Source organism: Microtus pennsylvanicus, chromosome 9 (genome assembly GCF_037038515.1).
Source record: "Microtus pennsylvanicus isolate mMicPen1 chromosome 9, mMicPen1.hap1, whole genome shotgun sequence".
NCBI lineage: Eukaryota > Metazoa > Chordata > Mammalia > Rodentia > Cricetidae > Microtus > Microtus pennsylvanicus.
In genome coordinates, this window is record NC_134587.1 from 574,608 (window position 1) to 600,284 (window position 25,677).

The 25,677-nt window shown below is 54.5% G+C and overlaps 1 protein-coding gene across 3 annotated transcripts; it reads right to left on the bottom strand.

Annotated features, from left to right (window-relative positions):
- Nucleotides 1–475: 475 nt before the first annotated feature.
- Nucleotides 476–25,045, bottom strand: Tnks1bp1 (tankyrase 1 binding protein 1). 3 transcript variants are annotated; one of them, XM_075984670.1, is made up of 12 exons: nt 24,946–25,045; nt 22,077–22,176; nt 20,491–21,115; nt 19,021–19,090; nt 14,097–15,458; nt 9,723–11,812; nt 3,409–3,778; nt 3,016–3,166; nt 2,773–2,909; nt 1,766–1,923; nt 1,473–1,545; nt 476–886 (listed from the first exon to the last, which is right to left on the bottom strand). In XM_075984670.1, exons 2-11 carry the CDS (start codon nt 22,159–22,161, stop codon nt 1,485–1,487), a joined length of 5,109 nt encoding a protein of 1,702 aa, XP_075840785.1. In that variant the 5' UTR covers nt 22,162–22,176; nt 24,946–25,045; the 3' UTR covers nt 476–886; nt 1,473–1,484. The 3 variants fall into 3 exon arrangements, with proteins under 3 accessions (XP_075840785.1, XP_075840786.1, XP_075840787.1); XM_075984671.1 differs by lacking the exon at nt 24,946–25,045 and adding an exon at nt 24,030–24,672; XM_075984672.1 differs by lacking the exon at nt 24,946–25,045 and adding an exon at nt 22,502–22,638.
- Between the last annotated feature and the right edge of the window lie 632 nt (nt 25,046–25,677).

Consider the following 25,677-nt stretch of genomic DNA (forward strand, 5'->3'; position numbering starts at 1 on the left):
CTGTACAGACGGAAGTCCAGAGAGTGGAAGGAGGCGACGTGTCCAGTGTCTGGGTGAGCTCACAGAGTACATGGTTGATCCCACTGACTAGAGAAGAGCCTAGATCAGCAGCACACACCTGTGTCTGGGGAGGCATTTCCAGAAAGGGAAGGAGGTTTACCCTGAATGACCATGGAGTACCCGACAGGTTGGAACCAGCTAGGACAGAAACAAGAGGGACACGCTAGCACAAAAATAAAGGGGTTTCTCTCTGCTTCCTAGACACCATAATGTCCCTGCTGTTCTATCCTGCCCACCCTGCCACAACAGAACAAAACCGTAAGACAAAGTAAGTTTTCCTCCCTGGAGGTGCTTGTTTAACTATTTTGTCATAGGAATGACAGGCTGTACCAACACAGGGGAGAAGCAGCGTTTTCCAAACGCTGCACCAGAATGGGGGTACGAGCACCGCCACATACCACGGTCCTGCACAACACCAATTCCCAAAAAACTTTATTCATTGTTTCAAGTGGTAAAATGTCATTGGTCTCCTTGGGGCACCTGGCAGGAAAGGTAGGATGGGGCTTGGGGCGGGGCTTGAGGTGGGGCCCACCCATTACAAAAATCAAAGGCTTTTATAAAAAATGCTATAAATTGGTATCAAAAGAAAACCCAAGGGGAGCTGAAGAAGGAAGCGAAGAGGGTAAAGGGAAGAGAGGGAAGGTCAGAGAATCCGGGCTGGAAGAAGTTGGGACGGTGATACAAAGTGCATAAATGTGCCTCCCAGACTCTCCTCAGAAGGGGAGGGGAGAGGGGCTGCAGTCTGAGCCTTAGTGGGGCTCCAGCTGTCTCCTCACTTGGGTACCCCACAGGAATGGCACTGCCTGAGACTGCCAGATGGAAAGACCTGCAATTGGGAGAGGGGGCAAAGGTCAGAGAAGAGGCAAGGCTTCTGCTTCGTAGGCCCCATGGCCATCCTGATTCCCTCATGTGAGCCCCGTACTTGGGAGCTCTGAACTGTGTAGGCTGGATGACCGGAAGATGACCGGCCTAGGCTAAGCACAGGAGCTGGAGGACTGTCCCAGCTCACAGGAAGATGACCGGCCTAGGCTAAGCACAGGAGCTGGAGGACTGTCCCAGCTCACAGGAAGATGACTGGCCTAGGCTAAGTGCAGGAGCTGGAGGACCGTCCCAGCTCACAGGAGCACAGCCTAGGCTAAGTGTAGGAGCTGCAGGACCGTCCCAGCTCACAGGGACACAGGCTAGGATGGAAGTGCTTCCCACTCTTCAATCCCAGGATCTACTCCAGCCCGAGGAACAAACCTGGAGGGGCCAAGAGACCCAACCAAGTCTTCGTTTAGTTTCTCCGGCTTCCTTCCAACCTCTCACAGAAAGAGGAGAGCCTCAAGGGCTAGGTGAGAGGACAGTTCAGGGCCTCCCAAGCTCTCCACACAGGGCCCTACTCTCACTCAGGCCCAGGAGCCCAGCCTTACCTTGGCCCTCGATCAGATCTTTTTCTTCTTTAGCTTCAGGGCTTGTAGCCAGTTGGGTGATGATCCTTCTGACCTGGAAGACAGAGTGCAAAGGTCACAAGGTGAGAAGATCTACCCTCTGACCAGGAGAGGCAGCCTGGGGTTCAGTTGCAGGCCTGGGACCCCTACTTAATGTGAGGCAGCTCAATGTCCTCCCCACCTCAGTTTTCTATTTCTGCAAAGTGGGTTTCCTCTTCTCAAGATAACACCTGAAGCTCAAGAGATACCCAGATAGAACGCAGTGACTTACTTACCCTGAGGATTTTTCTGGCTTGGGGGGCAATGTGAGGGGCTTCCCTAGCCCTGGGACCTTGCAGGACTTCGATCGCTGGACGGAGGACTCCTTCTGGCTTGATTTGCTCTCTGTCGCCTCCCCCTCCTCGGCTGAGCGGTTCCGAGAGCGCAGCTTAGCCTGGGCGACACAGACAAGACTCAGAAGGCCAGGCCTTTACAAAGAGGGTACAGCGCCCAGAACCAGGCCTGAACTCCTCCATAGACAGAAAGTCAAAGATCTGCCTCCCACAGAGCTGATCCTCTCACACTTGAACATCAGAAAGATATCAGATGGACAAAATTCGATAAATTAGGCTGAACAAAGAGCGGTAACTTCCTGCACCTATGCCTTTGCGTGTCTACCCTTTCTGCAGGCAATGTCCTTTCTACCTCAGAGCCAATTCCTGCACCAACCTCAAGGCTAAGAGAAACTGCTTAGAAGAAACCATGCCTGAGCCACCTCCCATGCCCAGTTACAGTCAGGAAATAACTCCTTCTACCTAACGGTCCTGCCCATGGTTGAACTCCCCATTTGCAGTTACGCATCTCCCTTCACAGGAGATACTCACGTGCGTGGACCATGCCCACCCCCCAACCCCCACAACACCCTGGAGGCGCTGAGATTAAAGAATATCCCATTCCTTCTTCCATCAAACTTGGCATACTGAACCAAGTTGAGCAAGTAACAAAGGGAACCTTCTGGGATCCTCTTTAGCACAGTAAGAGAAGAGATGGGAGAAGGGCTGGACGGATGAAGGGACGGATGTGGGTAGATGGGTTGATGGATGGACAGACGGATTGGTGGATGGATAAATGGGTGGATGGACGGAGGGATTGGTGGGTGAATGGATGGACGGACAGCCTAACAGACGGACGGGTGGGTGTGGATGGATGGATGGATGGATGGATGGATGGAAGGAAGGAAATGCTGGGTTCAAGGCTGGCAGGCCAGATGGCCGGGTGTGTGTGCTGAATGATTCGATGGTACCTTCAAGGCTGATGGGCTCAGGCCAGGAAAGAGGTTAACTTTCAGCCCTTTGGTACCCAAGGACATGCGTGTCCGGCGGCTCTGAGGCTCCTCCACTACCTCCTCATCTGAAGATGGCACCCGGGAAACCCTTGGCTCTGCAGATGTCAAGGGAAAGGCATCACAACCTGAGCAACAAGGCAGACACCATGCTTCCCCAAAACCTGACATCGACACAGACCCCACTCAATACACTGATCATACCTGTTGAATCTTGGAACAACCGAGCATCCGAGTCTGCTGTCTCTGACAGGCCCAGGGTACCCCCAGGCCGTATGGCTGGGGCCCGGTGTCCCCGCTTACGCCCTAGGTTGGCACGACTCCGATACATGGCACTGTCAAGGATCTCAGTGTCCTGCTCAAAACAATACCAACATCATCGCTATCGCTGACCCACGTCCTGCGTCACCACACCCCAGGAGGGGAGCCCCTCAACATGACCCCAGGAGGGGTTCTCATTGTCACAAGGCACCCCAGACTGTGTCCGTCTCCCATCGACCACTCAGAAAATTCTGAGAATGAGGCTTTGACTCCATCACCCACTTACCCTGAGCCCCCAACAACCCAACTACCACTGTAAGCTCACCCTCCACTGACCTCTATGAAGGAGAAGTCCTCACTGGGGCAGCTAGGCAGAGGTCCTCTGGGAGGCCGCCGGGGGGGCAGGGCTGACCCCTGCTCATCTTGCCTCGCCCCCCCTGTAAGGTTCCAGGTGCCGTCCACCTCTTGCACCTGGCTGGCTTCACCATCAGGCTGAGGCCTCGAGGGAGGCAAAGGGTCTCTGCTAGACTCTTCAGGCTCCCCTTGGCCAGCACCTGCCATGGCTCCTTCTTCCTCCAGCAGAACCCTGGGGCCTGAAGAGGCTGACTCCCTCTGAGCAGCTGCCTTTGAGGAGCTGGCTGTCATCATCTCCTCCGAAAGGCTCTGGGAGCCAGAAGGTGGAGAGCGAGCGAGGCACCTGCTGGGGCTGCAAAAGGGACAGGCCAGAAACCAGGGTCAGTCACCAGCCAGTGAGACCACAGTTCTCTTCCCTGCTCAGAAGGCCCCGGACAAGGCTTTACATCACACGACAGGCTGGGCATCCGTTATCAAAATGCTTGGCTCCAGTTTTAGAATTTAGGCTTTTCCAAGTTTTGAAATATTTGCACATGCATAAAACGAGATCTCTTTGTGGGTCAATGTATGTGTGGTGAGGCCAAAGAACCATCTCAGACATCATTCCTGGCCCACGCAAGCACACATGCATGCATGTGTCTCCAAGGATAACTTTTGGGAGTCAGTTCTCTTCTTCTACAATGTAGGCTCCAGAGATCAAACTTGGCTCGCCAAGCATTGACTTAAGACACATTTACCTGCCCTGCTCCCTTTCACCGACCTAGACCTTTCTTCAAGTAGGCTAAGGCGGCAGGCCCGGAAGTCCCAGAAACCTTCCTGCCTCTGCCTCCCCACCACTGCCGTCACAGGTACCACATCAAGTTCTCCTACTGGGTTCCAGGGACCAAACTCTGTTAGCACTTTACTGGCTGAGCTGTCTTCCCAGCCCTGTAAGGAGCTATGTGGATAACAAAACCTAAACAAAAATTCCTTTGTGTCTCATATTTACCTCACAGGTGTAGACGTGAGGTAATTTTGAGGCAATTTTGGTTTATCTGTACCTTGTGACCCGTCACTGGGGCCAGGTATGCGTTTCTATGTGATGACATGCTCAGACTTTAGGGCGCTGGAGAGGTGACTTGGTGGCTAAGAGCATTGAAAGTTCTTTCAAAGAACTTTCAATTCCCAGAACCTACACAACAACCAATTCTAGTTCCAGGGGTCCAACGCCCTCTTCTGGCTTCCACAGACACTGCATGCACATGGGTACCCAGCTATACATGCAAATGAACCACCCATACACATAAAATTAAAAAATAAGCAAATGCCTTTAATCCCAGCACTTAGCAGGCTGAGGCAAGCGGATCTCTGTGAGTTCAGGACAGTGAGGGCTACACAGAGCAAACCTGTCTTGAAAGGAAAAAAAAACAACAAAACATTTAAAAATAAATAAAAATAAATAATTAGAATCTAAAGAAAATTTTTTTCAAGTTTCAGATTTTGGGCTTTAGATCTTTGGGTTAGGACAGGCACCTGTACCTAAGCCCTTTGCCTGTAAATACTCTGCGTTCCTCTACAGAGTCCAGGCGAGGGAGAAAACAAACCAATGCCTGTCCACACAGCATCCAGTACTCAGGATATTCCCAGAAATCCCACGTATCACTGCATTGTGCCCGGATGGGACGAGCCAGGAGTCGGCCCATGTGCCTTCACCCTCATCTCATCCTCGGCCCCTGCACACCTTCACCCTGTATCCCCAGTCTCACTGAACCTGGGCAGAACACGGCCATCTCGGACACGTAGCGCCCTCCCCTCCCCCGGGATGTTCCTCCAGGGCTGCACTCCAGTAGCCTCTGCAGAGCCCATGTCATGCTCAGAAGCCGTCTTGCTAACACAGCTCTTCAACTCTGAGAGCTACAGACTCCAGCCTACGCCAGCTCTAACCTACAGCCCAATCACCTTCAATCTTGAGTATCTGCCTCCACTGCCTGTCCGGGAGATCCTTTTCATCTTTGTGGCCCCGGAAATGTACCTCTGTTCCAGAGATGAGACCACACAAACATCAGGCAGGGTCGGTCACCTTAGACTACAGCACAGCATTGTCTTCAGCTGCTACTCCCTAAAACATGTTCACGCATCACACACCTAGGGCAGGCTGGGTGTGTGCTGGAACCCACCACACCCACACAAACACAAAGCCACACTCTGACACACGCAGGGGCAGTGAAGGCTCACGGGCAATGCCTGAGAGCCAGACTGCTGGGTAACTATGATACTGTAGAAGGCCGGTGAGTCAAGCCTGAGCAAGAAGATGAGACAGGGCAGGGGGAAATGTGTCAGTCTGTCCTTCCATAAGCTGCTGACAGATGGAAATTAAAGCAGCATGGGAGGGAGAGGCAGGGAAAAGGTGGCAGAGGCGACAGTGCAGCCGCACAGAGGACTCAAGAGCCTGGATGGCAGCCAAACCCAGCTGACCCTGAAGCCAGCTTAGAGACAGGGAGGAGGCAAGAGAGGAGCAACGGGACCCCACCCAGCCTGGACAACAAGGCAGCTGAAGAGATGTGGACCAACTGAGAAGGGACAGAAAGATCTATGCTCCGTCCACGGAGGGCAGAGGTCGTCAGGACCCTGCGGAGTGGGCTCTATGGGAGGAATGGAGAGTACACCTACCCAAGAGCCTCTGCCTTCTGCATCTGAGAAGCTGTCCTTACTGAGATCCCAGGGTATCCACAACCTAGGGGCAGCCTTGGAAGGACAGGATGGGGAGGAACCTGGGAGCTGAGCCTGCTAGGCCTACAGAATTGGGTTCCACCACACCCATGCCAGCCTTGGCCTCAAGTTGCATGGCCCACCAAAGCCCCAGTTTTTCTGTTAAATGGGAATCAAAAGAAATCCCAGAACTTCACTGGGCTTCCTGGCAGAAACAGGTGCCCACAATGTGGCTGATACATGATAAACACACATTGCTCCGATGGTCCTTGTCATTCTGATCAGAGGCTCCTGGCCCGAGACAATGCCTCACCTACACCTTTCCCATATGCTGCCCAATTTAAGGATGACCTATTCTGCCCAACGCTGCCCTCCACTGCTGCTTCACATGCAAATACAGGGGACAATCTGCAACATGTCCTCGTGTCGAAGGTTCTAAGACAGAACACCAGGGTCAGAGTTGGGATGACACAGTTGACAGGACAAAGTTGGCTTTGATACCAGAGAGAAACTGGGAAGGAACTCAGAGAGGACAATGAAGTTAGGGCCCACAGGGACAGAAAGAAACTCACAATACTCGCCCTCTGGGCCTCAGTTTCTCCATCCCTGAAATGAGGTAGCTGGATTTGATCTTTGAGTCTTCATGAATCCTACAAAGAGTTCAAACTGGCTGGGAAGGTTTTGTATTGTTGAGTCCAAAGGACAGGAGCCAGGGATGACCCAAAGGCCAGAAAACAGAGGACCTTGGACCAGCTCTGTCAGACAAAAGCAGCACTCTCGCTGGGGTGAGAGGGCCCTGATCCAGAACAACTCAGGCCACCCACTTCCACTAGCTTGTCATAGTTACTCCTACCAGCTGTCCAACCAATGATTGCCATCAGGGGTGTGTTTGTTCAATATGAGGACCGCAACAGAAATGTCTCCAGCATTCAAATTTGCAAAGCAGATGCAAATGCAGGTGACTAGTATTTTTTTAAAAGTAATTACCACAGGAGAGGGGGATTTGTATTGATCACTTTACATGTGTTAAGCTTCTTCATAAAAAACCCCAAGAGAGCCTGGAGTAAATTCTCAATTTACGTCTGAGTATGTGGATTCTAAGGAAAGGCCAAAGACATCTGAGGAGAAAAGGCCATTGCTTCAGGTCACTTGCCTGAGGTCACAGAGATGGGTATAACATCGGGATCAGCACACAGACCCCAACCCAGATTACCCTCACCCATTCTTAAGGACTTCCTGATACAGAGACAATCTCCAAATCTTTCTTGGAAGATAAGCATCTCACAGTGCATCAGCTGCCCCATGTCAGATGCACACAGCACCAACTTGCTGGGCATTAGTCAGGGAAGTCTGGAAAACTTGGTTCAAGTTCTAGATACGCTACCCCATGCATGGTCACAGAGTGCACAGCTCCTTCCAAAAACAGGACTGGCTTTCCTCAGGCCACGCATCAGAAAACACGGCATCCACAAGGGCCAGCAAACAAAGCTTCCCTTCCCTTCCCTTCCCTTCCCTTCCCTTCCCTTCCCTTCCCTTCCCTTCCCTTCCCTTCCCTTCCCTTCCAGCTGTGCAAGAAACATGGGCTTTTTGGTTTGGTTGTTTTTGCTTTTTTTTGTTTGTTTTGTTTTTGTTTTTTTTTTTTTTTACATACAATGAGGCTCAGCTGCCTGTGTTCCAGCTAAACTCTAAGCTTGGGTGACAACACCAGATGGATCATGGTGTCCAGAAAGGCACAGGTGCTTTGGGGTGTGGAGATTCAGGCAGCCTCCATCAAAGTCATCCTCACGCACCGTCCGGTCAGTCTTCAGGGAGCATCGCCCCTCCATGCTAAACAGCAGAAGAAAAGGCCACTCGCCCTCCTCAGGAGCCAACCCCAGTGGGGCAGGGCAGACCCCCACTCCTGAGGAATCTGTTTTGAATACAGTGGCCATGCCTGAAAGCAGCTGACGAAGGAAGTCAGGATGCCTCTGTGACCTTAGGCAGGTCACACCATCTCACTCTAACAAGAGAAGAGGACCCAAATCCCTCTCCTGATGCATAGGGCAGTTGTGAAGATCAATGCATCGCTGAACACTCAAACAGAGGGCTGAGTCCCAAGAAGAAAAATGAGAACAGGCGCACAGAACCCATAATCCCTGTGTCAGGACTGGACCGCTCCTAGACACCAGGACCTCCCGGGCTCAACGGCAGAAACAGGAGCTCAGAGCCCAACACCAGACCAGGCTCACAGGGCCCTCCCACCAACATCGAATTCGCACATTTCCACCCCATAGACTCCACTGCAACCTACGCCGTTCCTTGTACCCTGCCCCCCAATCCTCAGCCCAGTCACCTGAGAACACCCTTCCTCGGCTTCCCTTCCTAACCTTATGCTTTCTCCCGCTTCCACCTCCAAGCCACATGTCTCTCTCACCCCCACCCGGAGCCTCCCTAGCCCCTTCCTGGTCCCTCCAGCTCTCCTCCCACCTCCATCTGCCCTTCCAACGAGAACAACCCCCACCCAACACCTCCCTCAGCTCCCACTCGGGAACTGGAAAAGGTAAAGAGTTCCACACGCTGGAGACAAGAAAGCCACATCTCGGTGGGTGAAAGCATCAACGAGAGACACGCCATGCCTTTCTCATGCCCTCCCCTCCAGGTGTGAAACCACCTCTGCTGGCTTTAGAACATCTATCTTACCAGCCTGCCCCCCAAGAAAAGTCCTCTTCCCCAGGCAGCACCCCTTTGAGAAACAGAAGCAAGCTGATCTCTCTGAATTAGAGGTCAGCCTGGCCCTCACACAGAGAGTCTGAGGTCACCCAAGCCTACACAGAGAGACCCTGTCTCAAAAAATAAAGAGGGAGGAAGGGAAGGAGGGGTTGGGGTCAACACCTTCAGATTCCTTGACCACTGCTCTTCTGGGCTCCATGACAAGCAGGTTAGGTCACTTAGTCCCAGCCCCTTGGCCAGACAACCAGAGTCACCACCCACGGATCGCCTTCCGCTACCTACGCAAGCTCATTTGGCATCAGAGCTTGAGGGCTACAGAGCTCACCAGAAACTAGACCAGGAAGATAGATTACTTAGTAACGCTTGCCATCCCAGCACTGGGGAAGCAGAGACAAGACAGGGTGATCCCCTGGGGCTGACTGGTGACTAGCCCTGCCAGCGTAGCCTACTTGGCAAGTTTCAGAGCAGCAAGTGAACCTGTCCCAAAAATACAGTGAAAGAAATACTAGCAGAGGTAGTCATGCCATAAGCACAGAAGCGTGCATGTGTGTGCTCCCACACACACGTGCACTTGCACACGCACGCACACGCACAGTCACACACACACAACTTACCAGAAACCACCAAAGATGTGGTAGATTCCACTTCCCCTAGACAGTCATAACTCAGCCCAAAACATGAGTTGCAAAATAGTACCTCAAGTTTTACATTCATCCCCCAAGAAAGAACGTATCCAAGTTTAACGTAAAACGTAAAATGTGAAGCTGACATTCACAGACCTAGAGGACTCCCCTTCCCACCATCGTCCACAGGGAAAACTGCCTTTCCCTCCTAAAAGGGGTCCCTCATTTAAGGAGCAATTGCGCATTCCCTTCCGGTCCCCAGATGGAGTACCTTACCTGGCTAAGCCTGGGGTTTCTCCTGTATCCATTCCAGTGTCTTCAGGATGGGTCTCCAAGGAAGGTGATGAGCTGCCTTCACCCTGCGTGTCTGGACCACTTGTTTCTCCGACCCCCAGCTCCCTGGTCTCCAAGGGGTCTTCATTCTCCAAACCAGGGGACAAACTGCCACTATTCTTAGGATCTAGCTCTAGGCCAGGGCCCACTCTCCCCACCCCACACTCCCTAACTTCACTTGGGGCCCCACAGAGATTGAGGCTCCGGAGTCCCAAGTCCTGGGTCCAGTCCATTTGGCCAACTCCACAGCCCCGAGAACCTCCCGACTCTAGGTCACAGGACACCTCCAAATTCCTGAGACCTAGGTTGTCACTCCAGTCTACCTGACCCACTCCAAGTTCCCTGGGCTCTCCAGGGCTGCAGCCTGCCCCCGGGGCCATGTTTCTCAATCCGAGATCAGGTGTCCAATCTGCCTGTCCAACTCCTCGCTCTCTTGACTTAAGGAACTCTCCAGCCTCCACACCTGACCAGTCGGGCTGCCCCACACCACTCTCTCTGGCCTGGCTGTGCCCTCCTCTCTCTCCCTGTCCTGACAAATCCCTGCTCCTCACCTCACTGTCAGAAGTCCAGTCCTTCTCCCCAACCCCCATTCCCCTGGGCTCTTCAGAACCTCCAGTGTCCAAATGACGGGTCAGATTCCCATTGTTCAAGCCCAGGCTGGCTGACCAGCCCATCTGTCCCACAACATTCTCTCCAGCCTCGCTTGGGCGCCCGGAGCTCACACAGCTAGACACCTCCAAGTTCCTGAGACCTAGCTGGTCAGTCCAGTCCAGGGCCCCCGCGGCCTTTGTCTCTCCAGGAGGCACAAAGTGGCCACCTCCCATCTTCTCGGAAGGGCTGAGGCCAGCTCCACTCACTCTGTCATCGCCAATGATGCCAAACTTATAGCTGCTCCCGGGAGCCTCCATGCACAAGTCCCTGCTCCAATCCTGATGCCCGGGACTAAATGCTGCCTCCGATTGGTCTGCAACACCAAGGCCAAACTCTCCAGCCCAGCCTCGCTGCCCTCTCTCTTTGTCTTCTGAGTCCACATTGCCAGGGCTCTGACTTCCTCCTGCCTGAATTCTCCCCTGCAGCCCTGTGATCTCCTGGCTGGAACCACCATCTTGCCAGTTGCCCTGATCTTTCTGCCTGATGGCTCCATCTTGCAACTTCGGTGTGCTAGGGCTCAGCAGGTCCCCAGATTCTCCTCCCTCCAGGTGGCTCGTGTCCCTGCTGGCCGCGTGGAACCTGTCTTCGCCACTTGGGGTCTTCTTCTCAAACTCCTCATCCTGCTGCTGAGCTTCCTCGGGACTGAACCCAGAGCTCAGGGTGCGTGCCCCGAATCCTCTGTCCTGTAAGCTGAGGGCCCTTGAGCCACCACTGTAATCCTGCAGCCAAGAACTCTTCCCGAACTCCTGGTCTTGCTGGGCTGTGGCCGCGCTGCCACGGATGTCAAGTACAGAATCTCGCTTCTCAAACTCCCGGTCCTGCTTCTCAGCATCGTGGCTGCTGTAGCCACCGGAGAGGTCCTTCATCCCCAGTTCTTGACGCTTCTCATCTGCATCTCTCTTCCCAAACTCCCAGTCTTGAAGGCTCACATCTCGGGCGCTGAAGGATCCCAAGGAATCTCTCTTCCCGAACTCCTGGTCCTGCAGCTCTTTGTCATGGCTGGAGTAAGTGCCCTGTGAGTCCCTCTTCCTGAACTCCCATTCCTGTGCATCAGACTCTGGGCCCTGATTGCTAAGCTGGGCTGGCTTTCCCACTGCCCATTCATGGGCAGACACTTCACTCTCATCCTGGCCACCACTGGCTCCTATCACCTCTTGGCCAAGGCTGCATCTACTGGCCCACTCCCTGGTGCCCCCTTGCCCACACTCGCTGCTCCAGTCTCTATTCCCCAGGCCTGGGTCTCCACCAGGGCTCCGGGCTCCTAGGCTGTAGTTCTGAGAAGCATCCTGAGACCAGCTAGCAGGGCCGAAACTGCTGGGGTGTGAGTCGGCTGCAACCCCGAATTCACTCTGCAGGTCTTTCTGGGCCCAGCCAAGGAGGCCCTGGAAAACAGGAGGGGGAAGGGGAGAGAGAAAGAAGGCTTAGAGTTAATTGAGGAGCCAACCCAATTTGAGAAAGATGGCTACCAAGTGCCTCCGAGCCCCATTGTGGCAGAAGAAAGCTGCCCAGATTTCAGCTGTGCGACCTTGAGTAAATCACTTAACTCCTCTGGGCCTAAGGATCCTCAACTTTAAACAGGTAATTCCTACTCCATGTGACTTGCGTGAAGGGACCAGTCGGGAGCATTTGAACAGCCTGGCACACATGGACACTCAGTTAGACAGTCCTGTGATCATGTTTACAGCCCTTGGGCAAGACCTGGCTAGCTGCCAGGAGAAACCCAGCCTGAAGGAGAGGCCTAAATGCGTGACTGGGAGGAGGGGGCACACTGTCGGTGAAGGACAACGAATCTGCAACTTACCTTGCAAAGCACCACACAGAGCTCTTCCAGCCCCCAGGAGCACCCAGGCCCTTTTTTCCCTCTGCACAGCCTTCCCCAGGAAGACTCCGCCCTCAGCCAGCCCAGAAAACTCAGGGCACAAGGCTCCCAGCACCCCCACCCAACTTTCCCTGACTCACCCCAGAGGGCGGGCGGGCTCGGGGCTCCGGGCTCCGGAGCCTGCCAGCCTCGTCCCGCAGTGCCGCGTTGGCCAGTAGCCGTTCCAGGACAGACATACTGGCTTCCCTCTCCTCGGGCCAGGCCATGCCCCACACCTCCCTACTGACCACCCAGGGGCTGCTGGGTGAGCCAGGTACCAGGACAGGGCTAGGCTGCACCCCTAGCCAGGACCTGTCCGACGGCTCTGGCTCCCGCCAGCCCTGGCCCTGCTCCTGCCCCGGGAGCAGCTGCAGTTCTGGCAGCCCCGCCCAGAAGCCAATTGAGTCACTCACATCCTGGGACAGACACACCTACTGCAGGAGTCAGAGTGCTGTTAACCCCTTCCTCCTCCCTCCTCCTCCAAAACTCCAGAGGGCCTCCGGGGGCTCCTCCCTGCCTCCAGCTCCACCCGAACCAGTCCAGTCCAGGATTGAAAAATCTGTCTCAAAAGCCACCTGGATCCCTAGCCCTTCAATGCAGAGGCAGCCTGGCATGAGAAAAGGCACAGAGCCGACAACTGGGCTGGTCCTGGCTCAGGCCCAGCTACCAACTTGCTGGGTAACTTTGTATGGGACACCACTTCCTCCGGGCTTCAGTGGCTGGTCTACAAAACAGATCTTGAACTCAACGGTAATTCCAGTTGTAAAGCCAACGCTCATAAACTATTTATAATGAGCCCAACACTAACACTAGCCCCAGTACTTTTACATGTCCCAACTCATTGAGTCTTCTGGCTCTCTGCGGTCCAGCCAATCACAGGCATTACCACTTTACATACACAGACTCTGAGGCAGAGGAGAGAGAGGTCTCTGACTCACGGTTACACCTGGGCAAGGAATTGGTAAAGCCGCTGAGCCCAGGAAACACAGCTCTGCTGTCAGAAGAACCCAGGCACCCCCAGTCTATACGGTGTTCCCTTGTATAATACTCCCAGGATTCGCAAAGGCTATGCAGGGCCTGAGCTCTTTCTCCACTTCATTATAGGCAAACACAGCAGGGGTGATGGCGACATTGGAAAAGTGTTGGCAGCACAAGCATTGGCACCCAAATTTAGATCCCCCAGTACCCAAAAGAGTTGGGCACAGGGCGTGTGTCTACGATCCCTGCAGCGCGGAGGCAGGGACACGAGGATGCAGGGAGTTCACTGGCCGGCTGGCTGGCCTAGGTAAATGGGTGAACAGTGAGACCCTGTCTTAAAAAAAATATGGTAAACAGGGCTGAAGAGACGGCTCAGTGGTCAAGAGCACTGACTGCTCTTCCAGAAGTCCTGAGTTCAATTCCCAGCAACCACATGGTGGCTCACAACCATCTGTAATGAGATCTGGCGCCCTCTTCTGGCGTGCAGGCATATATGAAGGTAGAATGTTAAAAAAAAAAAAAAGTGGACAGAGATGCCCACCACACACACACACACACACACACACACACACACACACACACACACACACGCAGGTGTGAACATGCATGCACGCACACGCATCTCTATAAAAGGACAAAGCTTACAATTAAGGCTCACTCCTAGGACGGCTAGGTTAGTGCATGCTGGTGTCAGGACCAGAACGCAAACAGCTATAAGCACTACCCTATACGGCTCTGATATCAACTGCAGAAATATGGGACTTGGGTCCACAGCTACCTTCTACTCTGGAGTACCAATGTTAAGAGAACCCTCCCTACGTCCTCCGTACCTCCGAGCAGGTGCTTGGTGACTGAATATCCTTTGGCTCAGATCCAGCTGCCCGCCTGGCACTGCCGGAGTTGGGCGGTGGTGACGCCAGGAGATCATCCAGCCAGCGAGAACTGCTTTCGGGGCCTGTCGGTTCTGGGGACACCCTACATGGGTCCTGAGCCTCCGTCCTGGGTTGGGTGGTCTCTGCCCAGCCTAGGGTCAACACCTCCTCCTCCGAAGGCAGTGCCTGCTCATGATCAGGTACATCAGGTACAAAGAGGATGCAGGGTTGGTCAGGGGGTGTCGGCTGCTGCTGTCCCAGGACTGGCTCAAGAACAGGCAGGGCTGCTTCCCTGGTGGCCAAAGTGATGGGAGACTCCCGCCCTGCCAGTGACTCCTGGTCCTCATAGCTCTCCTCGGCCTGCAGTAAGGGTGTTCCAGCTGGGCCCTCAACTGTAGAGGAAAGAACAGCCGGGGACGGAGGCTGACTCTCTACATCATCTCTCTGGGGTAGGGAGACTCCTGGATCACTTCCCTGAACCCCAGAAATAGGTCTCCCTGGACTCTCTGGAGACGACAGGGCTCCTGGTCCCAGCTGGGACACTCCTTCTTCCCTGGCAGAGACAGGCCAACTGCCGGCTTCAGCAGCCTCTGCGGCTTCGCTGGCTTCGGTAATGGGAGATGGGGGTGGGGAATCCAGCCGCCACACACCCAGACCTGAGGGCTTCGTGGGGAAGGTCCACTCAAATGACCGTGACAAGCTCCAGTTAGACTCCGTGCCACTTCCAAAGGGACGATCTAAGGCTGACTGGCTCCCCTGGTCTTGCGGCAGAGCAACCAGCGAGCCCCCCAGCTTCTCTTGGTCCCGGTTAGGTGGCCGAAGCACCCCTTCTGAGAATCGGCGCTGAGCCAGGCTGCTGGGACAGGGCTCTGTGCGACTCCTGGCTACTGCCTCCTCCCCACATGGGAACGTTCGTGTAAGGTCTGGCAGTTCAGCCCCCTCCATCAGGGGTTGAGGCAGGACAGCTGGGGGCTGCTCTGGGCTGGGGTGTCCTGAGACTGTCTCCACAGGAGAGCTACTGGGTCTGAGGGTTGCTGGGGCTGCCTCAGTAGGCAGCTCTGAGCTGGGGGAATGGCGGGGATGCTCATCGGGCAAGGTTGCACTGGAGGATGCTGGAGTCACATGGGGGCAAACGGCAGCCTCAGAAGCTGCAAGACTCGGGGGTTCTGAAAATTGAGAATGGTGGGGAGAGCTCTGGTGGCTTGAAAGCCGGGGAGACTCGGAGGCCGGGACAGAGGCGTCAGCAGGGAGGACGGTGCTGGTACAGCCTCTGTGCTCTGAAATGGGGTCTGAATTGGGGGTGGTCCAGGTCTTGGGAACCTACAAGAGAAAGATCAAGAGTTGTCAGTCACTCCTCAGTTGGGTCCAAGCTCACACACACACCTCGGGTCAGCTGGGAAAGGCCCAGGAGGTGAACTCACGCAGGGCTCCTCCACCGGGTCATCCGCCCGGAAAAGGTACCCAGCTCTGTTCACCTGGCATCGTTCTTATATTTCAGGGGTCCAAACCCCACCCCAAGGTGCACCTGAGCACCTTCTCCAAGAGGCTGCATGTTTTATAAATGGGAGAAGAAAAGGGGGACTCTGACCACCTAGATACGCATGAATGGAAGGGAATCAGCTTGCCTCAGAACAAAAGGGACTGCCAGTCCACTTCAGGCCCAGAGCATCCATCTCCCGGAGCACCACCACAGAGAGCAATGAAGTCTCAGCCTCTGCTCTGTGCGCCCACGGGTCTCAGCACTACCCGAGGAAGCCCCAACGCCAGGGATTCAAGCAAAGAATGACGGAAGCCTCCTTCCTACAGAGTCTTGTCCACTTCAGAGTTAGAGAAGGAGTAAACAAGACCTGTGCATCTGGGCCCGGGGTATTTTAAACATAAAAAGTCAGCTGTGGTTACTATGAGCAGAGAAAGGAGGCAGAGGCGACGCTAAGCCCCCCGTTCTCCCGCACTGTGACACTCTGCTTGTGCCCAGGCAGTTTAAGTGAACCCAGATATGCTGACATTGGCCCCAACTTCTGTGCCCACCACTGGAGGCCGTGACCTCGAGCCTCCAATGTCACTGTCCGCTGCATCTGGGTGACAGGACGAATTCTATTTCTTCTCAAGCCCCGCCCCCACTCTCCTTCTCTGCAATAATCTAGTTCCCACACTGGTGCCTTTGGACTGTACCCTGAGGCCCCACCCCTTTGCCACTCTTCTGACAGCCACTTTACTTCTTGAAAATGGCAGCCCCTGGACTAGCGAAAGCCTCTGGGCATCACTTTTACCATCCCTGTGTTCAAGGGTAGCGTCAAGTCTTCCAGCATCCTGATTCCCTACACTCTGATTCGGTCCCTGCATTCTTCTGGGGTCAAACCTTTAGCGCCAATCCTTCCCAATAACCACATCACCACTGCCTCTAGTCTCAACTCTAAGTCTGCTACCAGTCCGTCCCATTTCCTATCTGTCCTGCCGGTTCTTTTTACGTTCCCAGCTCTCTGGCATTCCTCAACCCCCTGGGGAAGCAAGGGTCAGTCACCCTACTTCCTCCTCACAGCCCGTCCCTCCTCCCAGGCCTCAACTCTCTGGCACTCCCACCAACAGTTGCCGTTTGTACAACACAATCCTCAGTACCCTCACTGCTCCCTTCACCTTACTGTCTGAAAATGTGTAAATGTTCTCTGCCAACCCTGGCACTTGGGGAGTTAGCTGTGGTTGGAGAAAAACACACAGCAATGACCGAGGAGGTCACTGACCTCCAACTGCTTCCCGGGTGCCCACCAACCCTACCGAACTTACTTTCCATTTACCCCAACAAACAACATATTTACAAGTCTATCCTCAAACCTCCAACACCTCTTTCCTATGGCCTCTCAGCTGATGGCCTTGCTTCCGGTTCCCTCAGAACAGAAGAGAACTCCCACATTCTGTACCCTTTCCTGTCCACCACCAGGAGGGCTTGGTTCCCCTTCGGTGACCAGGCAGTGTCCTTGCTCCAGGCTAAGGCCAACCCCTCTTCTCTCTCCAACATCGATTTTTCCCTCCCCCTCAATCCTACCCACAGCACACCAACTGCTCTATTTTCTTCTGTCTGAGCAGAAACAGGAGAGAGACAGAGATGGAAAAAGAGAGAGATGGCTCTTGGCCCCACATCTCTCTCTAGCTACCATCTGTTTTCCGGAAAGTATTGCTACCTGAAGGTATGCACAGCTCCTCTAGCCCACCTCTCCTGACTCACTCCAAAGTGGCTTTCTCCTCCATGTCTTACTCCTAACTATTTGCCAAGGTCACTGAGGACCTCCCTGTAGCTAAACCCAACTGATGCTAACCAGAGGCAACCCCACAGAGGGACTGGCAGCTGCTGGCGCCCCCTGCAGTCCAGGCCCTGGAGCTGTCCTCCCTGTCTCCACCTGTGCCCTTGGTGACCCGAGCCAGTCTTAGCCACCATCTCTACACTGGTCACTTCCGAGACTTCCTTCAAACACATTCCCTTCCCCTAAACGTCATCACACTCTATCCAGTCACCCAGCTGACATTTCCGTCTGGACGTCTAAAGAGCATCGTGATCTCAACAAACGCAAAAGCCAACTCCTCATATATCTCCCAGTTACGCTTTGCCTTTAAAAGTCCCCATCTTAGTACGTGAGACCCTCATCCTTCCCATGCTAAGGCCACAGCCATGGGGTATTCTTGGATGCTGCGAGCTCCCTCCGCAAGAGACTCTGGATATCCCCTCTTTATCACCTGCAGATTTCAATCCAGATTTGACTACTTCTCGCCAGCTCCAACAGCTGCCTCTAGGATCCAAGCCATTAACATCATCTCACTGATCTCTGCTGCTGTTTGGAGAAAGCAAGACGTCTTCCCAACTAAGGCAGTTTTCTCTGACTTCAGACTGCTTGGCGGTAGCTTCTCCTTGCTCAAGTCAAAGTCCTCAAAGGCCTGCAAGCCTCTGACATCTAGTACTATTGCTTCTTGGTCTCACTACTACTCAGTCCTCCTCTCCTGCACCCCCAGACCTCTGGCTTCTTTGCTGCTGTGTTTGCCGAGTCTTCTGCCAAGAATGCTGTTCCTCAGACTTCACAGGCTCACTCCCTGACCTATGCAGTGAGGACTTCCTGCTATCCTCACCGGCATGTGACCTTCCCAGTTCTCCGAGCATGTATGCAACACCTTGTGTGCCTGCCAGTTTCCAGGACGTCTAGCCTAGTCTCTGACTGGCTCCCTTTGGAAGGTGAGGGCCTTACAGCAGCACAATGCACAGTTTGTTCCCTGATGTCCTAACATATAGCATACAATTACACAGACCCAGAGCTCCATTCCCCGGGCACATGAGACAGCCTCTGGCTGACAACGGCTCTCAATGCAAGGGTTGTTTTAACACAGTTTGCTCAGGAAATTAGGCTTCATCGGAGAGAAGGAATTAACAGAAAGCCCAGTCTTTCCTCTTTCTGAATCCAGGAGTAGCAGTACGACCAGGTGGGATTCTAGAGTCAGACACTTCAGGTCCTGCCTCAGGTCACGTGAGTTACTTAGCCCAAGTCCTGGCGTTCTCAGAAGGGGCTTACAAGGCCTGCTAGCTAGAGGTGCCAAAAGGACTAAATTAATTAATGTTCCTAGGACATGCTCGGCACATGGTAGGGGCTTGGTCAATGCTATGGGTATCACAGGTATCATGAGTACTGCCCTAACCATCCTGATCAACCATGCATAAACACCTTGATGACCAGGAACACTGGCTGGGAGTTTAAAAAAAGATCTGAGTCTTGGAGGCCAGTCCCTGGGCAAGCCCATGGGCCTCAGTTTCCCCATCTAAACTCTGAAAGCATAAGAGGTGATGTCAGACAACTTGTCCGCTCTACTTTACCACAACTGTGGTCACGACACGAAGACAACTCACATCAGTAGGTGGCTCAGAGCTGGTCAGCTTAGCCAGGTCCCCGTTCACTGCCGGGCTAGAAGTGATGCTCCTGAGAGGAAGGGAGACAGAGGGGAGATAAGGAATGTTGAAGTCTGTCACAAAACAGAAAAGGGGAGAAGCAATTTTAACAGTACCCAAAGGTTAAACACCCCAGGGTTTATTATTCCTGAGGTTGGCCTGGAACCTGGGATAAGGAAGCTAGGTGGTGTCCAGAGAGAAAATGCCAAGACATAACTTCCTTCCCTTCCTGCATACAAAGGTTAAAATCCCCCTCCCTTTTAGGAACATCACGTGGCTCCAGACCACTCAGGGGTTCCTAAGGAGACAATGTCTCCCTCTCCTAGTCCCTAAGGGGTTAAGTTTCTTCTGTGGCTAGAATGTAGCGAGTCCTGGCAGCCCTACTGATATTTCTTGAATGACTGTAAGGGGGGTGGGGGTGGGGTGGGGGTTTCCAAGACTGAATCCGTCATGGATGGAAGGAGGAATCCAGGCTGGGAGTCCCAGCAGCCCTGGTCCTGGACGTGCAAAGGTTAATGTCCCAGCCCAACCACCAGGTGTTTTCAGGTGAGAGAAGGAAAAGCTGGAGGGTAGGGTAGGGCAGGGCAGGGCAGGGCAGGGCAGGGCAGGGCAGGGCCTGGCCGGGCCTTCCTTCAGCTACTGGCTCAGCCCAGACCACAACAAGTCTGGCCTCCAAAGTGAGAGAGAAAAGGCAACCTTTGGGACTAACTATGCAGGCTTCACGCTGGTGCTCTCTCCGGCCTCGGGTAGTCAAATCCCTCGCCTCCCACCCCATGCCGTGGCTACTAACCCAAGAAGCACCTCCCAGTCAGGTTTCCCTTACATGCAGGGCAGCTATGGGTAAGCAGTACACCATGGGGAAAAAGTCTCTAAATGGAAGACATCTCTAGGCAGAAATTAGCTGAAAGTACATTAAGATCTGTTGCTGTCCACTCTCTCCCATCACAGTCCTCACAGGCTAGGGCTGTGCCCTACAGATCGTGAGAGTGAGCAGGTAAGATCAATCACGGGTTTTAGAATCATGCGCACTGGCATTCAAACTGAGAGGCTGGAGGAAGTCACTTTGGAGCCTGGGTGGTCCAGTCTCTAAAACAGACCCAACAGTCCCTTCTTCCAAGGAGCATGGGTATGGATGCATTCCGTGGACTACACACTGATCTACTGAACCCTATGCCTCTCTGGCCCACCATGCACCCACTCTATAAAGAGAATTATGGTTGGCTGGGGTTGTAGCTCAGTGATAAAGCACCTGCCCAAGGCCCTGGGTTCAGTCCCTGGCACTGTGTGCGCACACTCGCACACACGCAGAGAGAGAGAGAGCAAGAGAGCGAGCACAATGACATCACCATTTGATACTCTCAGGTTGAGACCGGGTGACCCAAGTTCACCTAATTAACTGGCTTGCTCCCTGGCCCCTTCAAGACTTCTCACCTCTCCTCAGGAGTCTTGCTCCGTTCTTCCTGGGACTCCGCTGGAGACTTTGTTGTCCCCTCTTGGGACTGTCCTTTGCCAGTGGTCTTATCATCCTCTCTGGGTCCAGGGGTACCATAGGTCCTGGGGCCATATCGAGAGCTTCCATCGTGGTTAAAAGTGAGGCGGGAGCCCCAGAGGCGGTCAGGGCTAGCAGGGATCTCCTTCCGAGGCTGCTCCATCTTGGCTAAGATCTCTTCTACTGTACTGGCGGCGAACCGCTCGGAGGAGGGACGGAAGGGGGCAGGGGCCTTCCGCACACCGGCCAGTGCAGCACACCGAGCCGGGGGTGTTAAGGGGGGTAAGTCTTCTTTCCCAGCATCCTCTTTCCCAAATTCCTGGGTAACTTCTACGGCAGGTGCCTCAGCTGCAGGCCTTGGTGCGAACGGGAGGGGACGCTTGCTAACACCATAGGGCTGGGGTCCTGCCAGCATGTTCATCTTCCGGGCAGAAGGCAGCTCGGCCAGGGGACCCCGAGGAGGCCGAGGCCCAACAGGAACCAGGAGGCTGGGCTTGGCGGGCAGAGCTGGCTTACTGGGTAAGGTTCGGGGCTTGGGCTTGACAGGTGGTTTAGCCCGAGGGTCACCTATCGAAAGGAAGGATTCATTGGAATTGTCAGGAGGATGGTGGAGCAGAAATGTTTGTGACTCCTGCTGTACCAAATCTCCCAGCCTCCAACTCCAGGAAGCTCCCATCCGTGTCGGTTCAAGTATGCACTTCCTGTTCCATGAAAACCTGCCTCCATTCTTCACATCCCAGAAGCAGCCTACCTTCTCCAAACTCATTCCGTGTTCACCCGTTCCCCTTCTTAAAAGCTCAAGCTATTTGTGGGTGCTATGGCACCTGACTTCTCTAAGCACCCTGTTTTACACCTAGCACAGACGCCTATCAAATACATGAATGAACAAATGAGGATATTCATCTGTCTGAGCCCACCAAGCAGTCAGCCCGGGTACCCAGTGTAGCTCTATTTCTTTATAGGGCCCTGTGGACCTATTTCCACAGTGAAGATCTTACCCTAAGTGAGCTCCCCCCGCCGCCCCCGTATCCCTGCACATTCCCAGGCGACCTCCTCAATGTCATGTGATTCGTGATCAGGAATGCAAACTTACTATTGACTTATGTCAAACAGAAGTAAATCTGCCACAGGAAGAAGATAAAAAGACCAGAAATCTGCCTTGTATATAAGGCACTCTAATGCCAAATAAAAGACCTCTCACGTCCACAGCCCTTCTATAACAGAATCCCGTATCACCCACTCATTCAGCTAAGCATTAATAGAAAGCAAGAAGTCTAGACAAGGAGAAAGAAATGCACTCCATGTCGCCTTCTCAAAGTTACTGGACCCATCTTACAGATTCTGCGTCCACACCCGCTGGGGCTCTCCTTCACTCTCCCAGCTCCCAAGGCCCTCACTCCACCCTTGCTGCCTCTCACGGAACACAGCTGTCACTCAGTTACCTGGTAGGACAGCACAGGGGTGCAGCCTCTGCCCTCTCCACCCTCCCAGTCACCGGCCCCACCCTGCACCCATCACCCATTGGTACCTGGCTCAGAGCCAAGAGGCGCCAGCTCCTCCCCCATCTCCTGGGGCAGTGGGGAAGCCATGGCAGTGGTTTCCCCGACTTTCATCACAGGCGGCGGACCCTGTTCGAGAAAGTGGAAGCGGTGTTAAGTTGGGTGGCTGAAGACCCAGGAAAGGGGGAGGCGGAGAAGGAAAGGGGCTGGGCGAGGCAACAGGCTTAGCCGAGGAAGTCTATTTCTGACCCAGGCTGTGTGGGACAGGAAGAGAGAGAACTAACTCCAGGAGGAGGTCGAGGAGGTCCCCACAGGAGGGGTGCGGAAGGTCCCCACAGCCACATCCTCACTACAGCTCTCCAGCTCTTGGCTCCGAACCTCAAAGACGGGGAGCATCAGAGAGCGACCTCCACTCACACCGTCCCCGAGCTCCCTCCTGTGACACCCTACTTACAGTTTTCAAGACACCCCTCTCGGTCAGGCAGCCCCACTAAAGGCATCTGCACTCCAGGCGGGGCAAGAGGGCCTGAAAGTCTCAAGTCTCGGGAATCACCTCATGGGAGACGGGAAAAACCCGCTCCTCCCCAACCTGGGACTCCGCCCCACTGCCGGCCCCCCTCTTCCCAGTCTCCTCCCTCCCCCTATGGCTGGGAGTGGCTCCCTACCCCCCTCTCCCCCATTCTCCTTCCACATCCCTGCACCCCCCCTCCTTCTCTCAGAGCTGTCTCATCCAAACACTGGGAAATAAGAAATAAAAAGTAAACATCTGGAATACATTTTTTCCCTTTAATTTCTCAATCGTTTTGGCTTCAGCTTGGAATTTGATGAGGTAAAGCCAGGGCCTAGTCCTGTTACCATAGCAATGGCCTCCCACTGGATTTCCAGGGCCTAGCCAAAGGGAAGGAGGAGCCGGCCCAGGATGGGCAGGGAGAATGGACTGGGCTTGATTACATGGGGGTGGGGGGTTTGACTTAGAGGAAAACTCCCCAGGGTTCTGCCTTCTAGGACAGTCAGGGAGGGTCCCCGATAGCCTGTGAAATGGAAATGTGTGTGGATCACTAGCCTGGAGACAGACTGAAGGAGTTTTGAGTGACCAGAAGAAATTAAACCAGATGATAACCACACAGTAGTAACCTGTCACAGGAACTTCTGGATCCGATATTACAAGATTTAACCGCTAAGCAGGCATACCACTTTAGAACTGTGTGACTTTTCCCTATCTAAAAAAGATGGTATTAAGACTTGAGTTTCAAGCCAGACAATGCATGCAAAATCCCAAGCAGGGAAGTGATGAGTAACAGTTGGCCACTATTAACGTGACTTAAATTCAGTGCCCTTGGTAACCACCTATATACCTCTCCCCCTACCCTAGGCTGCATTCCTAGACCATTCCTTCACATCCCCAAAAGTCACCAGTTCCTCAGGCACTCCACCTCCTCAGTTCCCACCCTGGCAGCTGAAGCACCCTCCCACCCACAAGAACCCCTCAGGCTCTGCAGCCTGGTGAATGAGCACTGCCCCTCTGGTTCAAAAGCAAGGGGGAAGCTGCCTCACACGGCCCTGTGTGGAATGCACACAGCCCTGGAGGGCAACCCAGCCCTCTCCAACCGGCCCCGTGTAGTAACCTTAAAGTCCCGCTCCCACTCCAGCTGGTCTGAGAAGACAGCTCTCAGTTCTAAAACGACCTGTGGTGCCCAGTCTTTGCAAAAGACACCCCTATCATGCTTGACCCTGTCCCAGCTTATTTCAAAGAGGGCACGGAGAGAAACTCTGGCAATGGCAATCTCTGATCAGCCAATTACCACGGTCTGTATCCCTGGTACGTGGGAGAATAACGCGTGGGGGGTGGGGGGAATGACAGGAAAAAATAAAATTAAAAATACACAAGATTGTTTCCTTGTCCTTGAACATCATTACAAGGGATGTGGTGTGGGTGGTTAGAAACAGAAAAAAACTAGTCCAGAACAGAAAAACCCTCTCACCTGCAGGCTTGATGGACACCTCTGCGGTTATAAGAGGCTGCAGAGAGGAAAACAGACTCGAGTCCCCAACAGGGGACGTGGCTACAGCAGAGAGGCCCCAGCCAGGAGCCCCAAGAAACCAAGGCCATGGCCACAAGCTGCAGAATCGCAGTGCCTCAAGAACTCCGCACCCTTAATGGTCTAGGCGAGCCAGACAGCCCTGGGAGTAAAGGCTGCCCCCAAAGGATGGGAAGGAGCTGGGTAGCCTCAGCCCTGGGCAAGCACCAGGGCAGGCAGGGTCGTCCCTAAAGGTCTCCCGCTGGACGTGCGACTAGTGCGACCAGGAGGGTTAAGTGTGGGAAGAGGGAGGGCCAGCAGGAAGATGGAACAGCTCAGGGCAAGGGGCTGCTAGGAGGGCCTCCGTGGGGAGCTTACGGACACCGAGCGGCCAGCCGAAGAGGAGGAGCAGACGAGGGCGGAGAAGGGGGGGCGGCAGCAGCCGAGGACAGCGCGAGATGCCAAGCGGCCCGCGAAGGAACAGACCGCGGACTGGCGACGCGGACTGTGGGGGTTGCCTGGGGTGGCTGGGGGCGTGCCATGGGAGCCGGGGAAGGCCACCAGTGAGGGCAGGGGCAGGAGGGGGGGGCGATCCCTCGAGCCGCTCGGCCCGCCCCCGGCCCCGCCCCACCCTCGCCTCTCCCCGCTTTCTTCTGGCTCTCGGCACGAGTGCCCTCCACCCCCGCACACACGCGCCAGCTCCGCAGCGTCCCCGCGTCCCCAGCGCCCCAGGCCCTCGCAAACTTTCCTGGTGACAGCCCCCCCTCGCCGCCGCCGCCCCAACATGAGATCAGGGCTGCTAGGCGCCCGGTTCTTTCCATGCCCCTCCCCGCCCCCATCTCCGGATCCCGCCCCCTCCGGCCGCCGCCACCGCACTCACGCGCTCCCCCGGGACCGGCTCCGCTCAGCTAGGCACCCCGACGCCAGTGACCGCTGCTGCCGCCACCGCCGCCGCCACCGTCACCGCGGGACCGAGCCAGTGCAAGCCCCGAGGCCCCTCCCCTAGCCCCGCCCAGCGCCACGCCTCCATGCCGCTCATGAATATTCATGTAGGGATACGGAGTGGGAAGCGGGAGCTGAGGCAGAGTCCGGCCGCACCGCTGGCAAACAAGCACAGCTCGCACATAATTATTCATGACCTTGTAAATGAGGGGCCGGTCCCGATTCAGACTTGGGCGAAACTGACGCAATTTTACCCCAGCGCCACCGAGATGACTGCCTAGAGAGGAAACCGCCCTGGACTGCTTTCCCTAAGCCTACGCTGATTACAGCACCATAGAGCGCGGGCAGCACGAAGGGAACCGTTGGCGGACTGAGGAGGCTTCCTGTTACACCTGAGCCTTCCTGGGAGCGCAAGCGTCGTGGCCACCCCACGTGGATAAATTCAGATTGAGGGACACAGTGTGTAGTGGGGTAGCTTTTCCCCTCGTGTTAGGTGTTTAAGATCTCTTTATCTAAAAGAGATACAGTTCCCAAACACAGAATTTTGTAGCCCTCCCTCTCACGCCTAACTTCACACAACTCATCCTCCTGACTCAGGTTTCCACTCTCTACACTAGAAAGGAAAGTCGATCCTCATTCTATTATCTCAAGCCTTGTAAGACCCTTGACT